We start from the raw sequence: 16,742 nt of genomic DNA, 5'->3' as shown, positions 1-16,742 counted from the left end.
TGTGTGACCTATAGCCTAAAAGTCTGGCGATCTATTGTCGGAGGAAAAAGAGAATAACGAAAAAATGTGGTTTGTAGCTCGGTCCAATGATCAAACATAGATTCGTTGGAATTAAATTAAAATATAAATAGTTCTGTTTCCAGAACCGTCAAGTAAAAATAATGCATGACGATTCTTGGAAAATAAACGACGATGACACTAATGAGTGTAGTATAAACAATAACTTATGTCTTATGGTTATTATAGTTTAATAGAATGTTTTTATATTGTTAATTGATCAGAGTTAGTACTAGGAGATGAGTAGAAGATAATAATTTAAAGCCCATTATTATAAAAGTATAAAGTATAATATTATATTGGTTAAAAAAACATTTATAATGTGTCGCTATTATGCAGAGATATGAGTCCAATAGTTTTTGATATTAATATGTTAAGACGGATATGATTTAGAATTAATAGAAATAAATTACATAATTTATTAAGCAAATATACGCATAGTAATACGGCAGAATTGGAAATAAGGAAGTAAAAAGAAGCATACGAAAATAAATAGTAAGAGGAAACACATCCGCTTAAATAAATATTATTAAAGTAATAGGTAAATGGTAACATGAGAATATTTATTATAATTGATCCATGTAATTAAAATTTTTATTGCTGTTAGAAAACGGTTTTAACAATGGATTCTATTTTGTTTTTATATATATATATAAATCAAGCGGTGTTTAAAGATGTATTTCTTTTTTCTAAATATATTGTACTTAAGTAAAAGTTTAATAAAATATAATATAGTATAAGAGTATAACATATTTTATGCGGACAGACGTGAAAAGGTGACGGGTGTATACTGATTGGATGATTTTGTCAGTGTGTTTTAACTGCGGATTAAAAATGTGTTGATACATACTATATTGTCCAACACGATCTAATAAATAATTCATTTGTGTATAAAAAGCGTAATATTTAATATCATACAAATTCTTATGCAAGGGCCAAGGACTAAACATAACATACATATATTATACATGTATACACTACACTAACACTTACGTCTAGTTTATTAATTTTACACCGAATTTCTAAAGCGCATTGAGTTCAGAATAACACTTATAGAGTAATGATGAGTCTTGTCTGATATACCACTACTATATAGCAATAAGATATTAAGTATGATGTAAAGTAGACGTAGCATTCGTTAGTATACATACAAAGTCTACATTACACTATAGTATAATATAGGTTAGGATACTATAGGTTAGGTTAGTACTCAGTGATATCACCTACTTATATTCAATTTAAACAAGCACACTATTTCTATTAAAAAAGACAGATTTTAATCTATGATGCTAATGATATTTCAAAGTAGGTAACTAGTTTTTTAGTATCGCGGTAGTTTATAAAAACCCATGTATAAAAAATATATTTTTATCGTACTCACGTGTCTTGTAAGAAAAACATGTTTTTTTTCCTGTGATACCTATTTAGTTATACTTTTTACTTACTTACTGTTATGTACACGATATTTTTAAGAATAACACATTTCTATAACGGAAAATGATAAATTATTATTTATCATTATCGTGTTATAGAAATGTTGAAATAAAATAGTCATTGTTTCCAATTTCAATGTTAGTACCACTGAATAATAACTCACTCTATATTATAGCAAAGTAATGAATAATACAATAACACTTGCTGAATGTATAACATAATAATATAATCTATGTATGCACACTTTTGTACTATTTTGCTATTTCTATTTATGTAATTCTATATTCTATTATCGCTTAATGTATTAATAATGAATTCAGCAGACAAGAAAATAACAATACTATAACATACTACCTTAGACCTAAGTCGGGACTATTAGATATTAAATATGACATTGAGCTACCATTAGGATTTAGGATCATATCTCATTTCCTATTAACAAAACATTTGTTTTGAAGTCATGCGAGAGGTTTGTTCTATTGTGAACTAAGTATCTTATAAAATTCAATCAGCGCACGTAAAAACGTTATCATTACTGTATGCAGAGGATATAATATCTAAATGTTCGTTCTATGGACTAATTATGAGACCATTGCTGTGGATCAAATATACTCCCAAATTGTTGTAGGCAATAATAAAAAAAGCTTTATACTACGACACACCCACACACCTATGCAGTCTTTAGTTATTTTTTATTATTATTATCATCAGTTTATCACCACCGAAAGTCATGAGTTACAATAATAATCATGAAATTAGTTTAATAGAATTTGTTTGTTTGTTTTAAGTTTAATAAAAAGTAAGTTAGCAGAGTAAGCTTACATTTTGTTTCATGATGCACACAAGTAGGATTTAAAATTTTATTTTGTTAATTTTTTTAGGTCTTTGTAATTTTTAGATATTTCTCTTATTTTTAAATTATTGGTAATGCAAATTAATTATTTTATTTTATTTTTTTGTACGGAATTAAAACTATTACACTGCAGCTATATCGATGGAATAACTGTGTATTTTTTTATAGCCTTTCAAGATTCTTATCAAAGTTCTTAAATTAAATAAATAATTTTAGATTGTTGTACTCTATTTTTTATTGTTTCTATTGCATATGTTTTAGCCAATGCAATAAGTGTTATAATTTTAAATAAATTACTTATTACACATAGAGAGAAATCGAAATTCTACTGCACTTTTATCGCGTAGAGCGAAGGTACAAAGACTGTACTCGTATTATATTATTATCTTGATTATTGACCACTGTCTTTAACATTTATAGTCCCGGTTCTGACAGTCATGGTTAATTGACGAAGTTCTACTATAGTGTTTATCGGCTATAAATATTGAAATCTTTATTATTACCAGTTGTATAGCGGTATCATCTTAGATCATGTACAATTGCATATAATCTAAGGGTGACGTTATAATATCACGGAATAGCTGATTTATCACATAATAATTATTCTGTTATTCTATTCTGATTTCGAAGTAAAGTATACTGTTATATTTTGAAACTGCCAACATTCTAGTATATTTGATTACTATTATTATTAATTTTATCATAACAAAAACGATTATTCAATATAAAAACAATATCATACACATTATTATTTGTATTACATTGTTACAAATTATGTACCTAACTTAGAACATAATAAAACTTTCTAATCAATTAAAGTAATAACCGAATTTTTAATTTTACAATGCACATTTATCGTTTTGTGCTGTATAAAGTATGTCGTAGGTACTACACAAGATTTTAATCTCCGGCTATACTGTTAGTAGGTACTCTAAATAAATGCAAAATAGTGGTTATTTCATTATAAACGTTTTACCTAAATCATATTTTTTAAAGTTATTATTTTGAACTGAATAAGCAATAGCTCTCTGGAGTTTGGTATTATTTACGAAAAATGAATTTTTAACTCCCTGTACTATATTAGAAATAATGTAATATTTTATGCGCGTAAAATAATTTTAGCACATACACATTCTTAAACTTAACGGAAGGGAGTTTTTAAGCCAAGTTTTGGAAGTTAATTAATTTAATTTAAAATATTTATCAAAGCAATTTTCGCGTAACATATTATAATATAATTATTATATTTTAATAATCATACAATTATTTGAACACATTTTTTTTTTAAATTTTGGTCGTTTTATTATTTAGTTTTATACGCCTTTAAAATTAATTCAAATGTAAATACAATTAAGTATACCTATGAATTGTTCATTGTTGAATTATTAATTAGTATACTCCTATTTATTATTGAATTAAATTTGATATATGATTGATAGTATTTATTTAATATTAATTTAATTTACCGCTACGAGTAGAAGATCAATAGAGGGTAATGTTATTGAATCGCCGGGTTCACTCAAAACGGAAAGCAATATAGAACCGAAGAAGAGCAGTGTCGCGTAGAAACCATAAGAATTGTAGCAGTAGCTAGTATTTTAAAGGAAATACACCTGTAACACGATAACTAAAGAATTACTGGTGCATACCTTAAACGACACAGGCTGTTTAGCAATGAAATTCAACCCACACGGAGAAGGCTTCGGCGGTTTTTCCGGTGTTTACGCGTACGGAAAGATCTCGAAGCATAGCCATACTGGCACAAAACCATCAATGATGGGTAATGATATGTGAAAATACTGTTTTATAATCGGACGTGACGTGCCCCACGCGCGTGGAATGATAATATTATTATGTTATAACTTATAGCTCGTGATCGATTTTGGTGTATTCAAATGACAACAGTCCAGAGAAAGGTTCTGCTGAGATTAAAAGTGACGGTGATGATAATGTTAATATTATTATTATTATTGAAATAACCGCAGGATGGTACTAAACAAAATATTATACTCTTGTCTATATATTATCAGAAAGCTTTCTCTGCTTAGGATTAGCGTGTAACGATGAATGAATAACAATAAACACGACGTAAGAATTGATGGTTAGGTAGGTAGGTATCGGGAGAGACCATTTGTAATAGATACATACAAAATTCGTTGTTTAAAACGAAATAAAAGAAAAAAAAAACGTTATGATAATAACACATACTCGTCACCGCATGTTACTCAACTAATGTTTATTTCTAACAGATTGCTTGAATGGAATATTTTAAATGGTTATTGATTCGTCTGTCGAAAACTTCCTGCTTACTCTCTGCCTTGTTCTATGGCATTATGTCGTGCTGTTTGCATAATACAATTGATATATAACCGATGAGGATAAAGTACAATGGTGTACAACTTATACATAGAAACGTGGTCACTGCAGACAAAACAAAAGCCATTTACAAATATTTGAACATTTTTGAAAAATTGTTTAAAGGAAATTAGGATAGACAACTCATTATAATATAATTTAGGTACTTATAACACGCTTAAATTCAAAAGCAATACAACAATAATTATTTTATATTTTGTAATATTACTATTTTACGACTATATTATAATATATAACAGAAAATGATAATAATTTATTACTACTTATATTTATAAACAAACAATAATTGTCAGCCAATGGCCAGGATGCTAAGGCTTTTCTTCTTCATAAAATTAAAATTCTAGTTAATTACAAAGTTTATGTAGTACGGTCCAAAGTTGTTGTTAGTTTACCGCGCAATATAATAACAACAAAACAAATACAAAAGAATTTTGAACATTATGGGAGTAGAATAACATAATATTAATTACTCGGATCGAAAGTAATAATAATATTCAATATAAATTGGCGACTTTTTATATAAATGTAGGTGACCTTATGTTGTGATAACGTTGGAAAAATTTCATTTTGCATGTTTAAATACCATATAAATCGTCATTGAACTCTATCTAAAGTTCGCGCTAAATGTTTTTATTATAATTTAATTTATGTTTAATCAGTAAATACGATGAAATCGGTTTTTAATTTACTAGCCAATAAGTTAAAAATTAAAATAGAATATTAATTAAAAAATAAGGAATAGCGAATTCAAGCAAAATACATACTTATAAACATGCACATAAAAAATGTGTACGAGTACCTACGGAGTAATTATAACGGTAACGTAATAAGCAAAGACTTAATATACTAGTATTATAGTCTAGTAGGCATATGATAATAATAATATTATTAATTACTAATAAGAACTAACGCGCAATAACTCTGATAATAATTAACTGTACTGATGTAGGTACTAAAGGTATAATTGGAAATAAAATAGATATTTTCATGTATTATATACGTTTTAAATTATAAATCCAGTCATATATGAATTTTGTATAAATGGAATTTAAAGTACAGTTTTGAGGATTTTAAATGCATTTTATAGTGCATATAAATCACAGTTCTAAGTCAATCATTAATTTAATATTAATAATATACGATGAATAAAACCAAATGTTCTTTTACATTACATTATTATATAATTGTGTGCTTGTTTGCACAAAAATAATATAATTGTGTGCTTGTTTGCACACAAACAATATAATTGTGTGCTTGTTTGTAAGCACGGATTAAGGGTGGGGAGTCTACGTGGTCTGGATCTCCTTTACCGATTTTTAAAAAATTAAAAAAAAAGGACTTGTATATTAAATAAGAATACAAAAAAAAAATAAAAATGTTATTCAAAATTATTAAGATCCCCTCCCTCCAAAAAAAGAAACAAAATACTGACTACTTACTTGTTGATAAACACAAACATTTTGTCTAGGTTATCTATTAGTTGATTATTAAATTTGATTATAATTCTTAAAAATATTAGTGAGTACATTCATATATAATCAATTAATTAAACATAAAAGTGATATTATTTTAAATGTTGTAATCAGATTTTATTTTAAAATATTCTTAGTACGTTTTTATAATATAAGGAGAGAAACATTGTAGACATCTGTTTTACATTGATATTTCATTTGGCATATTCTTTTATAAAAATGTTTTATAGAAAACGAACATAATATTATTAATAAAATGAACAAACAAAGAATACTATTCAAGGTTAAAATTCATTTCACAACAATATAATAGGAACGTTCTATAGATCCTATTCAATTGTAGGTATAATATCCATCAAATTTGTAAACTTCTTTTTCCGAATTTGATTGACTGATGCTAAATTATTAATGGTTTAAGATACGTGACAAATAATAAAACTATTGTTAAAAAGTTCCATATTGTATTGTGGTCGAGTTTAAATTGTAGTATGACTATATTTATGCGATGCCTTTGTTTTATGTATTTTTTGAGAACCTGATACTTAATAGTATTTTAATAAAAATAAAAAATATATTATATTATTTTAAAATATATATTTCTTACCTTTTTTTTTTTTTTTTTTTAATAGCTAATTGGATTGGAATATTGTCATTTGTTATGAAAACAATTTTATATTATTATTTATAATTTTAAAAAATATATTTAAATTTTCATTATTAATATAATAAGATTTCTCTACCGAATTATCGATATTAAGTTTTTATCACTATACACTTTAAAATGGTTATAATAATTTCTTTTTATACTTTATAAACTCGTTTATTATTCACCTGCTGCAAATTAACCACTGTTTAAATTTTAAACAGTTTCTTATTATTGATTAATTTAATGCATTTTTACTGACTACGATACTTTATGTATACATTCTTTATAAGTAGGTACTATACGTATGTTGATTATTATAATATATTGCAGTTTTCATATTAAATATTTAACCACGATAATTATACTCAAAAATTATATGATTGAAATTCAATTTTTGAATTGATTATATCAATCTCGTGGCTTGCAGTTGACTGAAAGTTGTGTTTTAAATTATTTGATCCATCTAATAGCATCTAATTCCGATTTAAAAAACGTATTACCATATCCACGTCTTAAGAGGACAGACGACACTACATCCACAAGTGTTGTTTCCGTTTTACAAATGTAAAACATGGCAAAAATGGTTTTACGCAGTATAGAACCATTCAGACTACAGTGATAGTTAAGACTTCAAATGAATAAGCATACAATATAGTTCAGAACATTATCTGTGAAATATCGTTTCTATTTCAATTATATCACTTATAGATATATGAAAAAAATTCCTATTGTTTCAAAATCTATTATTTTTGAACTTGAATAAATTGTTGTTGTTCTGACATCGAAAGAATTAAAACGATATTTCTAGCCAATGTTCTCATTTTTATATGGTGAAAATTTCGTTTCTTAGTAATGACTGAAGCGTTTTTGGTCGTATTGCATTTTATCCAAATGGGTTAAAAAATTACTATGCAGTATGATAAATATATAACGTGTTCGTGTATGTATATACAACAATTAGAAAGCTATAATAGTTATACGTATTGAAAAATGTTAAGTCTAGACAGTTATTTAAATATTATAAAATGCATATTGGATCCGTCAAAACATGTGTCAATAAGTATACAAAACACGCGTCTAATTACAATGAGTATTGAATATACGAGATGAATAATAATTTTAAATTAAAATAATATGTAATCATAATATTTGATATTATGTTTTATTTAGAGTATTCGTTTTCTAGACTTTCGAGTTTCAAAAAAATAAAATATATTATACAATAATTAAAAATAAAAAACATTTGAACTCGCATTTCGTGTATTGAAATATTTGTGAATGAATAGCTTACAAAATAAAACAATACAAATTATATTCGAAAATCTGTGTACCTTTAGATTTGTATAATATTATGATTATTTATCTTTTTACTTGTAGAAATTAATACAATAGACGCATTTAATAATTAAATTTTAGTACATTATTTAGCGATTAATTATAATTTATAATAGTTTACGAAAATGTATAGTTATTTTCTGATTTGTATGATATTAATTTAATTTTTAACAATAAACATTTCTACATAATTGTATCATAGTATAGTACCTAGTTGTTTATATACAAAGGGCGAATTTTGGCTGGAACAAGAGAGACAGACTTTTTATTAATTTTTGAAAACTTGATGTTATATGACGCAAATCGATAAAACATGACGTAGTCTTCGAAATAGTAGACTTAAATAAATCATACCTACTTGTAGTCTGTAGTCTATATAAAATAAAGGTAAAACCCACGTAACACACGAATCGCTGCAGCAGAGCTGTGGCGTTGCAAATCGTGTAAAAGGTAGGAATTAATGTATGATGTTTACCACGATTTAGGTGTTATTATGACTTATGATCGATATGATTTCGCTTCGTTGTCATCATCGTCGTAGGCCTGTTTGAAATTTAAAACGTGACCGATATTACGCCGCTATACATAAGCATACGAAAGAGACGACTAAAAAAAATAAAATATTTTTTTCGCGTCCACTGATTCTGCAGATGCTGCTGCATCTGCAGCGTGTTCCGAAACGGACGTGTTTATTATTTTTCGGAGGGAGGCCAAATATCATAAAGAGTTGATATTCGCGCACGCAGAGTTCGATGACTCGGCCGCCACCTCCATAATAATGTTATACAAAAATATTGGCTCTGAGGTCTTTGCCGCACGTCGCGAGGCCTTCGAAAGGTTATCTCACTTGCACCGCCCTCATCACTCCTACGCCTGACGAACACGTGTGTATATTATATAGATGTAGACGAGTATGGTTCAATGATCATACATAATATAAGCCTAGTGCATATATGTGTGTGTGTGTCAGTGGTACACCGAAGGGGTGTACTCGGGATCCAGACCCCACTTTTAGCATAGTAGGTACTTACCTTGTTAATTAAACAATTTAAATTAAATAATTTTTTTATTTTACTGACTTTGTTTATAACGTATAAATAATAATTAATATTTGTCATCATAATTTGTTGTATTATGGATAATAAATACATGTACGTTGTATAAAACAATGTAATGGAAATATATTTTTTGATTACCTCACCCCATCCCTTCAACCATAATATACATAATACATACAACTTTTGGTTACGTCACAGGTGTGTTTACAATATATTAATTATTATTCATGTGGGCAATACGTAATATGTGCACACAACCCCGTTCGCGGTGTCACCGCTGCCAATGGCGTTATTTATACACAGAAAATTAATTTAAACTACCGTTAAATACATAAATTGAATCACATACAGGCGTCTCTTACAATAAAATAGTTAATTAGTTATTGATAAAATTTGGGGATCGGATAAAAAAAAACATACTTTTCTTAAACCATCTACGTTTGATATCCGTTAATTCGATAGGTATCACTGATTTTCTTACCTATTTTCAAATCTTCGAAATTATGTTGAAACTTGATTTCCAAGATAGTGTTAGAAATTAGTGTGATGTATTCCATAGTACCACCAATATATTATTACCTAGTGGGAACATGTGGTACTGGAATTAAACTCTCCATATAAACACACGCACGCACACGACACACATAATATATGTATTAAATAAATATACGATCATTATTAATGTTGAAAATCAAAAAAATCTTCTAATAATTATAAATATTTTTAAAATATGTTAATAGTTATGAACTTAAAACCGCTGTAGACTAAAATAAAATTAGTTGGATTCCTTTACTTACATAATAATGTGTTTACGCCACTACTTAAAGTGTACTATCGTGTATGTTGTGTTTTTTTGTGAACAGTGTCTATACTCTATAAGTATGGTGCTTTTATAGTCAATCCGTTAATGATGACAACGACGACGACGACAACATATTGAGTTGGTTCACTCACCAAGGTGTGTCGACAATATAAATATTGTCTTATCATCGTGCACGGACATAATACTACATGACTTGTGTACTACGACGTGCAATAACACAGTTTTTAAGGTCCGGTTCGAAAATAGACGACCTCGCGACACGCGTACGAGTTTATATAAATATTAAAGCTTAAATGGTACTTTAAAACAATTCTACATGACCAAAAAAAAAAAATTCTTTCTTTTAATTTTCTGGAATTTTAAGATATACTGTTACGAATATTTTTAATATATTTTTATTAATATAACTCGTAGATTTTCACAAATAACTGGGTTAATTTAATTTATACAATTTTATTTAGTTACCTATATTATCAAAACATGGTGTGTTATTAATATAATTTTTCAATTTGATATGCCATACATTAACGCATTTAGAATGGTTTATTTAAGCTCATCGATGGTAAAATGTTATGTTGGATACCTACATAAACATGTCATAAACCACTATTTCGAAAACGAAGAAACCTTTCATCGACCTTAATACATGTGTAATAATTATAATGAGTTATGTAACATATGAGTGAATAACTGCATTTTTCTAGAATATATAATGTATACAAATGTGTAAATAAATACACTGTTCAGCGGTTCTCACACAAAACATAATGCGACATTATAATATATATTACATAGAACGTATTAAGATATTATACATGTATTACGAGTAACTGTTTGAATTTGTCCATGAAATAATAAATTATAGGTTAAACCATCTTCTATGTTGTTTTTTTTTTTTATCGTATATGAGACTAAATTATGTTAGCATAAGTCGATTTAAATATATGAGTTATTCACCGTTTTGAAAACCACAACATCTACAAGTGTAATTAAATTAGGATATTTACTACAGTTTAGGCTTCAACAATTAATCAGATTAAATAAGTAAAAAGTATTGCATAGTTAAAAAATAAGACAATTATTATGAGAAATAAGATGTGTGCATAACACGCAATGCGCATTTTAAAACAAATGTCATAAATCATATTATTTGTTAGTTGAAATAAAAACAATTATTTAAAAAGGTTAAGTTGCTATGTTGTTAAGTTTTATATAGATAGTTAATGAATTATAATAAATCGGATATTATTCTGTTGCACAGGAATGATTCCCGATCACGTAAGCTGCAGAAACAGGATCCTCTTGTGATTTTTGCAAATCCATCACGATGATCACAGAAACTACGACTGGCTCTGTACTGCCTACCACCGTGGGCGGAAAAATAAAACGTTCAAGTTTCAAATCCCGGAACGGTGCCGGGTCGCACGTCAACCGAACGGGAAGCTTCAGGGGCTACCAGACAATCCGGGTGTCGGTGCCGTCCTCGATGGTTGCCGAGCTGGCGTCAAAGTTTAACGCGGTGGTGGTGGACGCCAACCAGGGAGACTCGATGCAGGACATCATGAAAAAGGTGAGCAAAACACTGGCCAAGGGTACCACGGTCCGGACCAAGGTCACTGCAGTCCGGGAAAAAGGCGTCGTGGTACGGGCCACGGTGGAGAAGTTCGAGTCGACCTCGCAAAAGAAGCGTTGCATGAACCAGATGGTCGTGGTGCGGACCAACTCGAATCAGCGGTCGGTGGAAGAGAGGCCGACTGCCGTGGTACAGCGGAGGGGCGCAGATCACCATAACCCCGCGGAAAATTTCACTGCCTCAAAACAGCCGCCTGCCGCGGAACAGCGGCGGGAGGTCCAAGACCATCGGACCGCCGTAGAACATCCCATTTTTATAGAACTGCCGACTGACGTGGAACAGCGGGAGACCACGGATATTCTGACTGCCGCGGAACAACCCGCGATCCCACCACTGACTGCCCCGAACGATCGCACCGTCGAACAGCGGAAGACTATGGATCCGCGATCGTCGTCGTCCGTAGTGAAAAAGCTCCTGGTGCAGTTCGAAAACGGTAAAAAACCGTCGAAACCCAGTGTTTTGGGACCGAAACCAAACGTTACGACTACCGGCGTCATGCGAAATGAACGGAGGCCACCGCTGCAAAAAGACACGATCAGCGCAGTGGACAGACATCTGTTGAACAAAGACAAACGGTTGTCGATCGCCAGAGATCCGGACGCTCAGCTGGAGAGTGTATTGAACGCCACGCCCCCGCCGAAAAACCTGCTACAAACCACGGAAAGGGAGCGATCGCCGCTACCGCGAGAGGACTCGGAGCAGCAGAAGTCAATAGAAACGGACCTATCGCCGACGCGAGCAGTTTTACAGCAGCCGACGGTGACGACTACGACCAAGTCTCCACCGCCGCTGCCGTTAAAACCTAACTGTTCCTTTCTGCACGGTTGGAAACGGCCGTTGACTGCGACGTCCAACGCTGTCACAAGTACTACCGCCGCAACGACTACCCTTGCAACGACTGCCCTCGATATAACTACCCCAATCTCCATCGTAAACCACTCCGTCACCGCTACCCCCGCTGTCGCCAACACCTCCACTACCATTACCTCGGTCGCCACCATCACGACCGACCATCAAGGCGGACGGCACAGTCGTGTTGGCGAGGAATGTTCGTCGCAACCGTCGCTGACTCTTGGCGGCGTCGCGACTCCAACTATTTCCGCGCTCGCGTCCTTAGCCGAAGCTACCCTCACCGTGACTGCTTTTGCCACCGACACCACTGCCACGTCTGCCCATACCACTACCATCGTTACTGACACCACTGCCATCACAACCGAAACCTGTTCACACGACTACAACTACATCGTCAACGGTGAATCCATCTACGAGGAGTTGCGCTACAATCGACTAACGACAACCGATGATGTCGTCACCGGGAATACGGAAGCGCAGTTGTCGAACGTCATGGTGGAGAGTCCTTACATAGTAGGCTGTTTAAACGACGATCACTATACCACGATCGATGGTGGTGAGCATAACATATACGACGTCGTTACGACCGCCACCAGTGCTTACGAAGACGACAGCTACGAGACTGTTCAACCGCCGTTGCCCCCGTTACCACCACCACCACCACCGCCACCGGTCGTCTCCGTTACGGTTGCCGACATGTCACCGCTGCAACTTTCGGTCGACGGCGATGGTGACGAAAACGGCGTTCAAGGGAAAAAAGAGATGTTTGATAATTCGGTGGAGATCGATAACAGCATTTATGGAATAAATCCACCGTCAGAATCCACTTCGTCCGGTAATAAGAACAGTAATAGTTAATCTTCATATTTATACAATTTTAAAAAAGTTGCTTGCTATGCTTTTTATAGATATTTGAAATTTTTAGAACTTGTTTTATTTTTTTCTAATTGTTTGTTATACAGTTTTTGACTTGAGATAAAAAAAAAATTTTAATTGAATTACAATATCATCCCTTATAAGAAGATTTTACAGAATTTCAAAAATTTTAAAGAATTTATAAGCACAATTTTTTTTTTTATAGATATTTGAAGTCTAAATTTAAACGAAATTTGTTATTTAAATGAAAAATGTACGATTTTAGTTGTTTTTTTTATAATTTAAAATATTAATTTTACATTTTTACTACATACAATGACATTCAAAAAATATACATGGCATAAATATTTACTATTGTAATAAATGCTATTTTGTGAGGGAAATAATAATTTAACCCATCTAGTGATACTCTAATAGTAAAATATAAAATTCCTATAATAGCATCATAATAAATATATAATAAAATATAAGCTGACAAACCACCTCTGCTCAGATTTATTTTTGGTATTTAATGGTTTATCATTGAATTTAAATTTAACACGTCCATTATAGTGATTTACTGTATGACGTGATACACTCGATACTCGTAACCCATTGTTCAGTTGAATTGTTACCTACTTGTCCGCTTTTTTAATATGTGATTATTTTTTTTCAAAGGTGTCACATCGGATAGTCTCAGTGTTGACAGAAACAGTAAATTTGATGAAGATGATGGTTGGGTGGATGTTCCCTCATCAGAAGAAATTATTTTAATACCCTATCCGTGAGTATACCAATACGTTACAATTATTCAAATTTTAAATTATATTTTAGTTGGTAGGTATATTAAATTGTGTGTACAAAGTTTCAAACATTTTTTTAACCAATAGATTCAATGGTATTTTAATGTTAGGTATAACGTGTTTTATTCTAAATTACAATCAATGCTTTGTAAGTTAAATTTCAACTAAATATTATTCAGAGTACATCCCAATATTAATTTCATATAAGTTATAGCTACCCTAACAACTAGCTATTATTATAATAAAGATAAAAATAAAATATTTATCTAATTACATTTGTATTAATCGTATGTTTTATCAGGTCCAATAGATTTCGTCAAAAACCAAAGATTAAGAAGCCAAAGAAACCATTTTCAAAATTAATACATGGGCTTTTAAATAAAGATCACAGTAAGTTATTATAATAATACTATCAAAAGTACTTGTAAAAAAAATATTTAAACGCCTTAAAATATGTAATATTGGCAATATATTATACTTATAAGTAAATATATTTATAATAGATTAATAAGTTTATAGTCAATACATAGTATTATACATAATCAGTCAATACATAATTAAGTATAAAACATTTTAAAACACGCCATGAATTGAAATCATTAATAAAAAAAGTATTTATCAATGTATAGTTTAATGTACAAATCAATAACTTAGTAAATATTTTTCTTATTAATAAATTGTATCAATCCCCGCCACACCATGTTTTGCGTTTGATTGCATTATCCAATGAATAATTTTCGGGATCATATAAAAATAATAAAAGTGCATAAAGCGTAATCTTTTGAAAATCATGAATATTTTTTTACCAAATATTAAATTATTGAAAAAAAATATTTTTCGGAGTATTTCGATTTATAAAAATCACCAATAAGGTAATTTCAGTTAACGAGTTGTAACTTATAATTATTTAAATCTACCAGTAAATTATAGGTATAGAAATTTGTTTTTTAAATTTATTCTTTTAAGTTGAATTATTGTGAAAAAATAATATTAAAAAAAAAAATGAATATTGATGAATGTATTGTTAAATTTGAATTCGTTGATTAATCGTTGTATACGTACGAAATATGACATTAAGCTAGCCTCTTTTAATTTAATGTATTCCTATAACTTGTAAGGATATTTTACAATTTATTAACATTAATATTAACTATTCATTTTTTTATTAAAAATATTATACATTTTTTCCAAAAATATCACATTAATATTAATTATAATATTGATGTATTTACATCATAATATTATGTTATTATTAATAACTCAAGCCAATACGGACGTTTTACTGACAATATTAGTCAAAATATTTTGAAAACGGTATGGTGAATAGAAATAATAACATACACAATGGCCAAAATTGTTTAGTCTCTACGATGTTTATTTATTGATCAATTGCTACAAAATAAATACTATTATTAGATGATGAATCATTATTTTTCGTTTAAAAAACTTGAAATTTGTTTGAATATTTTAAGCATTTTATTGCACGTAATAAATGATAATTTTTATCTTATTATAAAATTTTTTAAATTTTTACGAATAAATTTTACATAACATATTTATTTTAGAATTACAGCAAAATAATAAAAATCTTCATTTCACAATATGTGCACATCTAATATCTTTGTCTAATTTTGATTTGTAAACGCGTATTAAAAATTAATATAGTCCTATCCTTATTTTTTTTTTTTTAATTCCAGTAAAAAAAAAAATCCAAATTAATAAAAACTAAAAAAATTTAATATTTCAAATATCTAAACTGAAAAAAAATTAAAAATATTTTTAAAATTATATTAACCCTAAAAAAATCTGATATAAATATTTGATGAACAGTATTTACGGTTGTTCGGTTTTGGAATAGGTGCAAAAAAAAAATCGATTTTCCCGAAAACTAATGTTGCGTAATATTCCCGTTTTATCGTAATTTTTTTCCCGGTTACTTTAAAAGTACTCATGACCTCGAAAGTACCAACTATATCCAATTTTATATCAAAATCACTCTTAAAGTATATATTGAAAATTTTTTTCATTAATAAAACGTGATAACAAACACAAAATCAAAAATAAAGAAATAACACACATCCTCGAAAAAACAAATTTAAATTCATCGGTCCACTATGATTCTAAAATACAAATGAAAATTGTATTATTATAAATTGAAAATACATATTTTTCATTGAAATATTTTGACCAAACTAGGTTGGTAAATTTGAACACAATTTTTTTTAAAACAAATAAACCGGTTTTATAATATTGCATAGTTTTTATTTCCAAGGCCAAGATCAGGTGGTATAATCTAAATGGACTTGTAATAACATTATGAATTTCTGTTGTATAATAATGTCATGAAGATAGTAATTTTTTTTAACCATTTTTAAGTTCACTGATCGTCAAAACCAACTTAATTTAGAATATTTTGAAATTAACAACCAATTATTATGCATATATTATTTAAATTATTTGGCACACCGAACTGTGTTATATACATTTAAGAAATTAAACATTTAAATGTACAATAATCAAAATTAACAAATATTTAATATCCCGT

At 29.5% G+C, this 16,742-nt stretch overlaps 1 protein-coding gene across 1 annotated transcript in view; it reads left to right on the top strand.

The window, feature by feature from the left end:
* The window catches only part of LOC113553261, a 38,856-nt gene that overhangs the window by 15,982 nt on the left and 6,132 nt on the right, over positions 1–16,742 (top strand). The window contains exons 2-4 of the mRNA XM_026956491.1: positions 11,316–13,374; positions 14,073–14,178; positions 14,499–14,587. Of these exons, the coding sequence (XP_026812292.1) occupies positions 11,382–13,374; positions 14,073–14,178; positions 14,499–14,587 (2,188 nt within the window). The 5' untranslated portion in view covers positions 11,316–11,381. The remainder of the gene's footprint in view (positions 1–11,315; positions 13,375–14,072; positions 14,179–14,498; positions 14,588–16,742) is intronic.

This window comes from Rhopalosiphum maidis, chromosome 2, assembly GCF_003676215.2.
Source record: "Rhopalosiphum maidis isolate BTI-1 chromosome 2, ASM367621v3, whole genome shotgun sequence".
Lineage (NCBI taxonomy): Eukaryota > Metazoa > Arthropoda > Insecta > Hemiptera > Aphididae > Rhopalosiphum > Rhopalosiphum maidis.
Note: the sequence above shows the minus strand (reverse complement) of the source record. Positions and strands in the feature narration are given on the sequence as shown.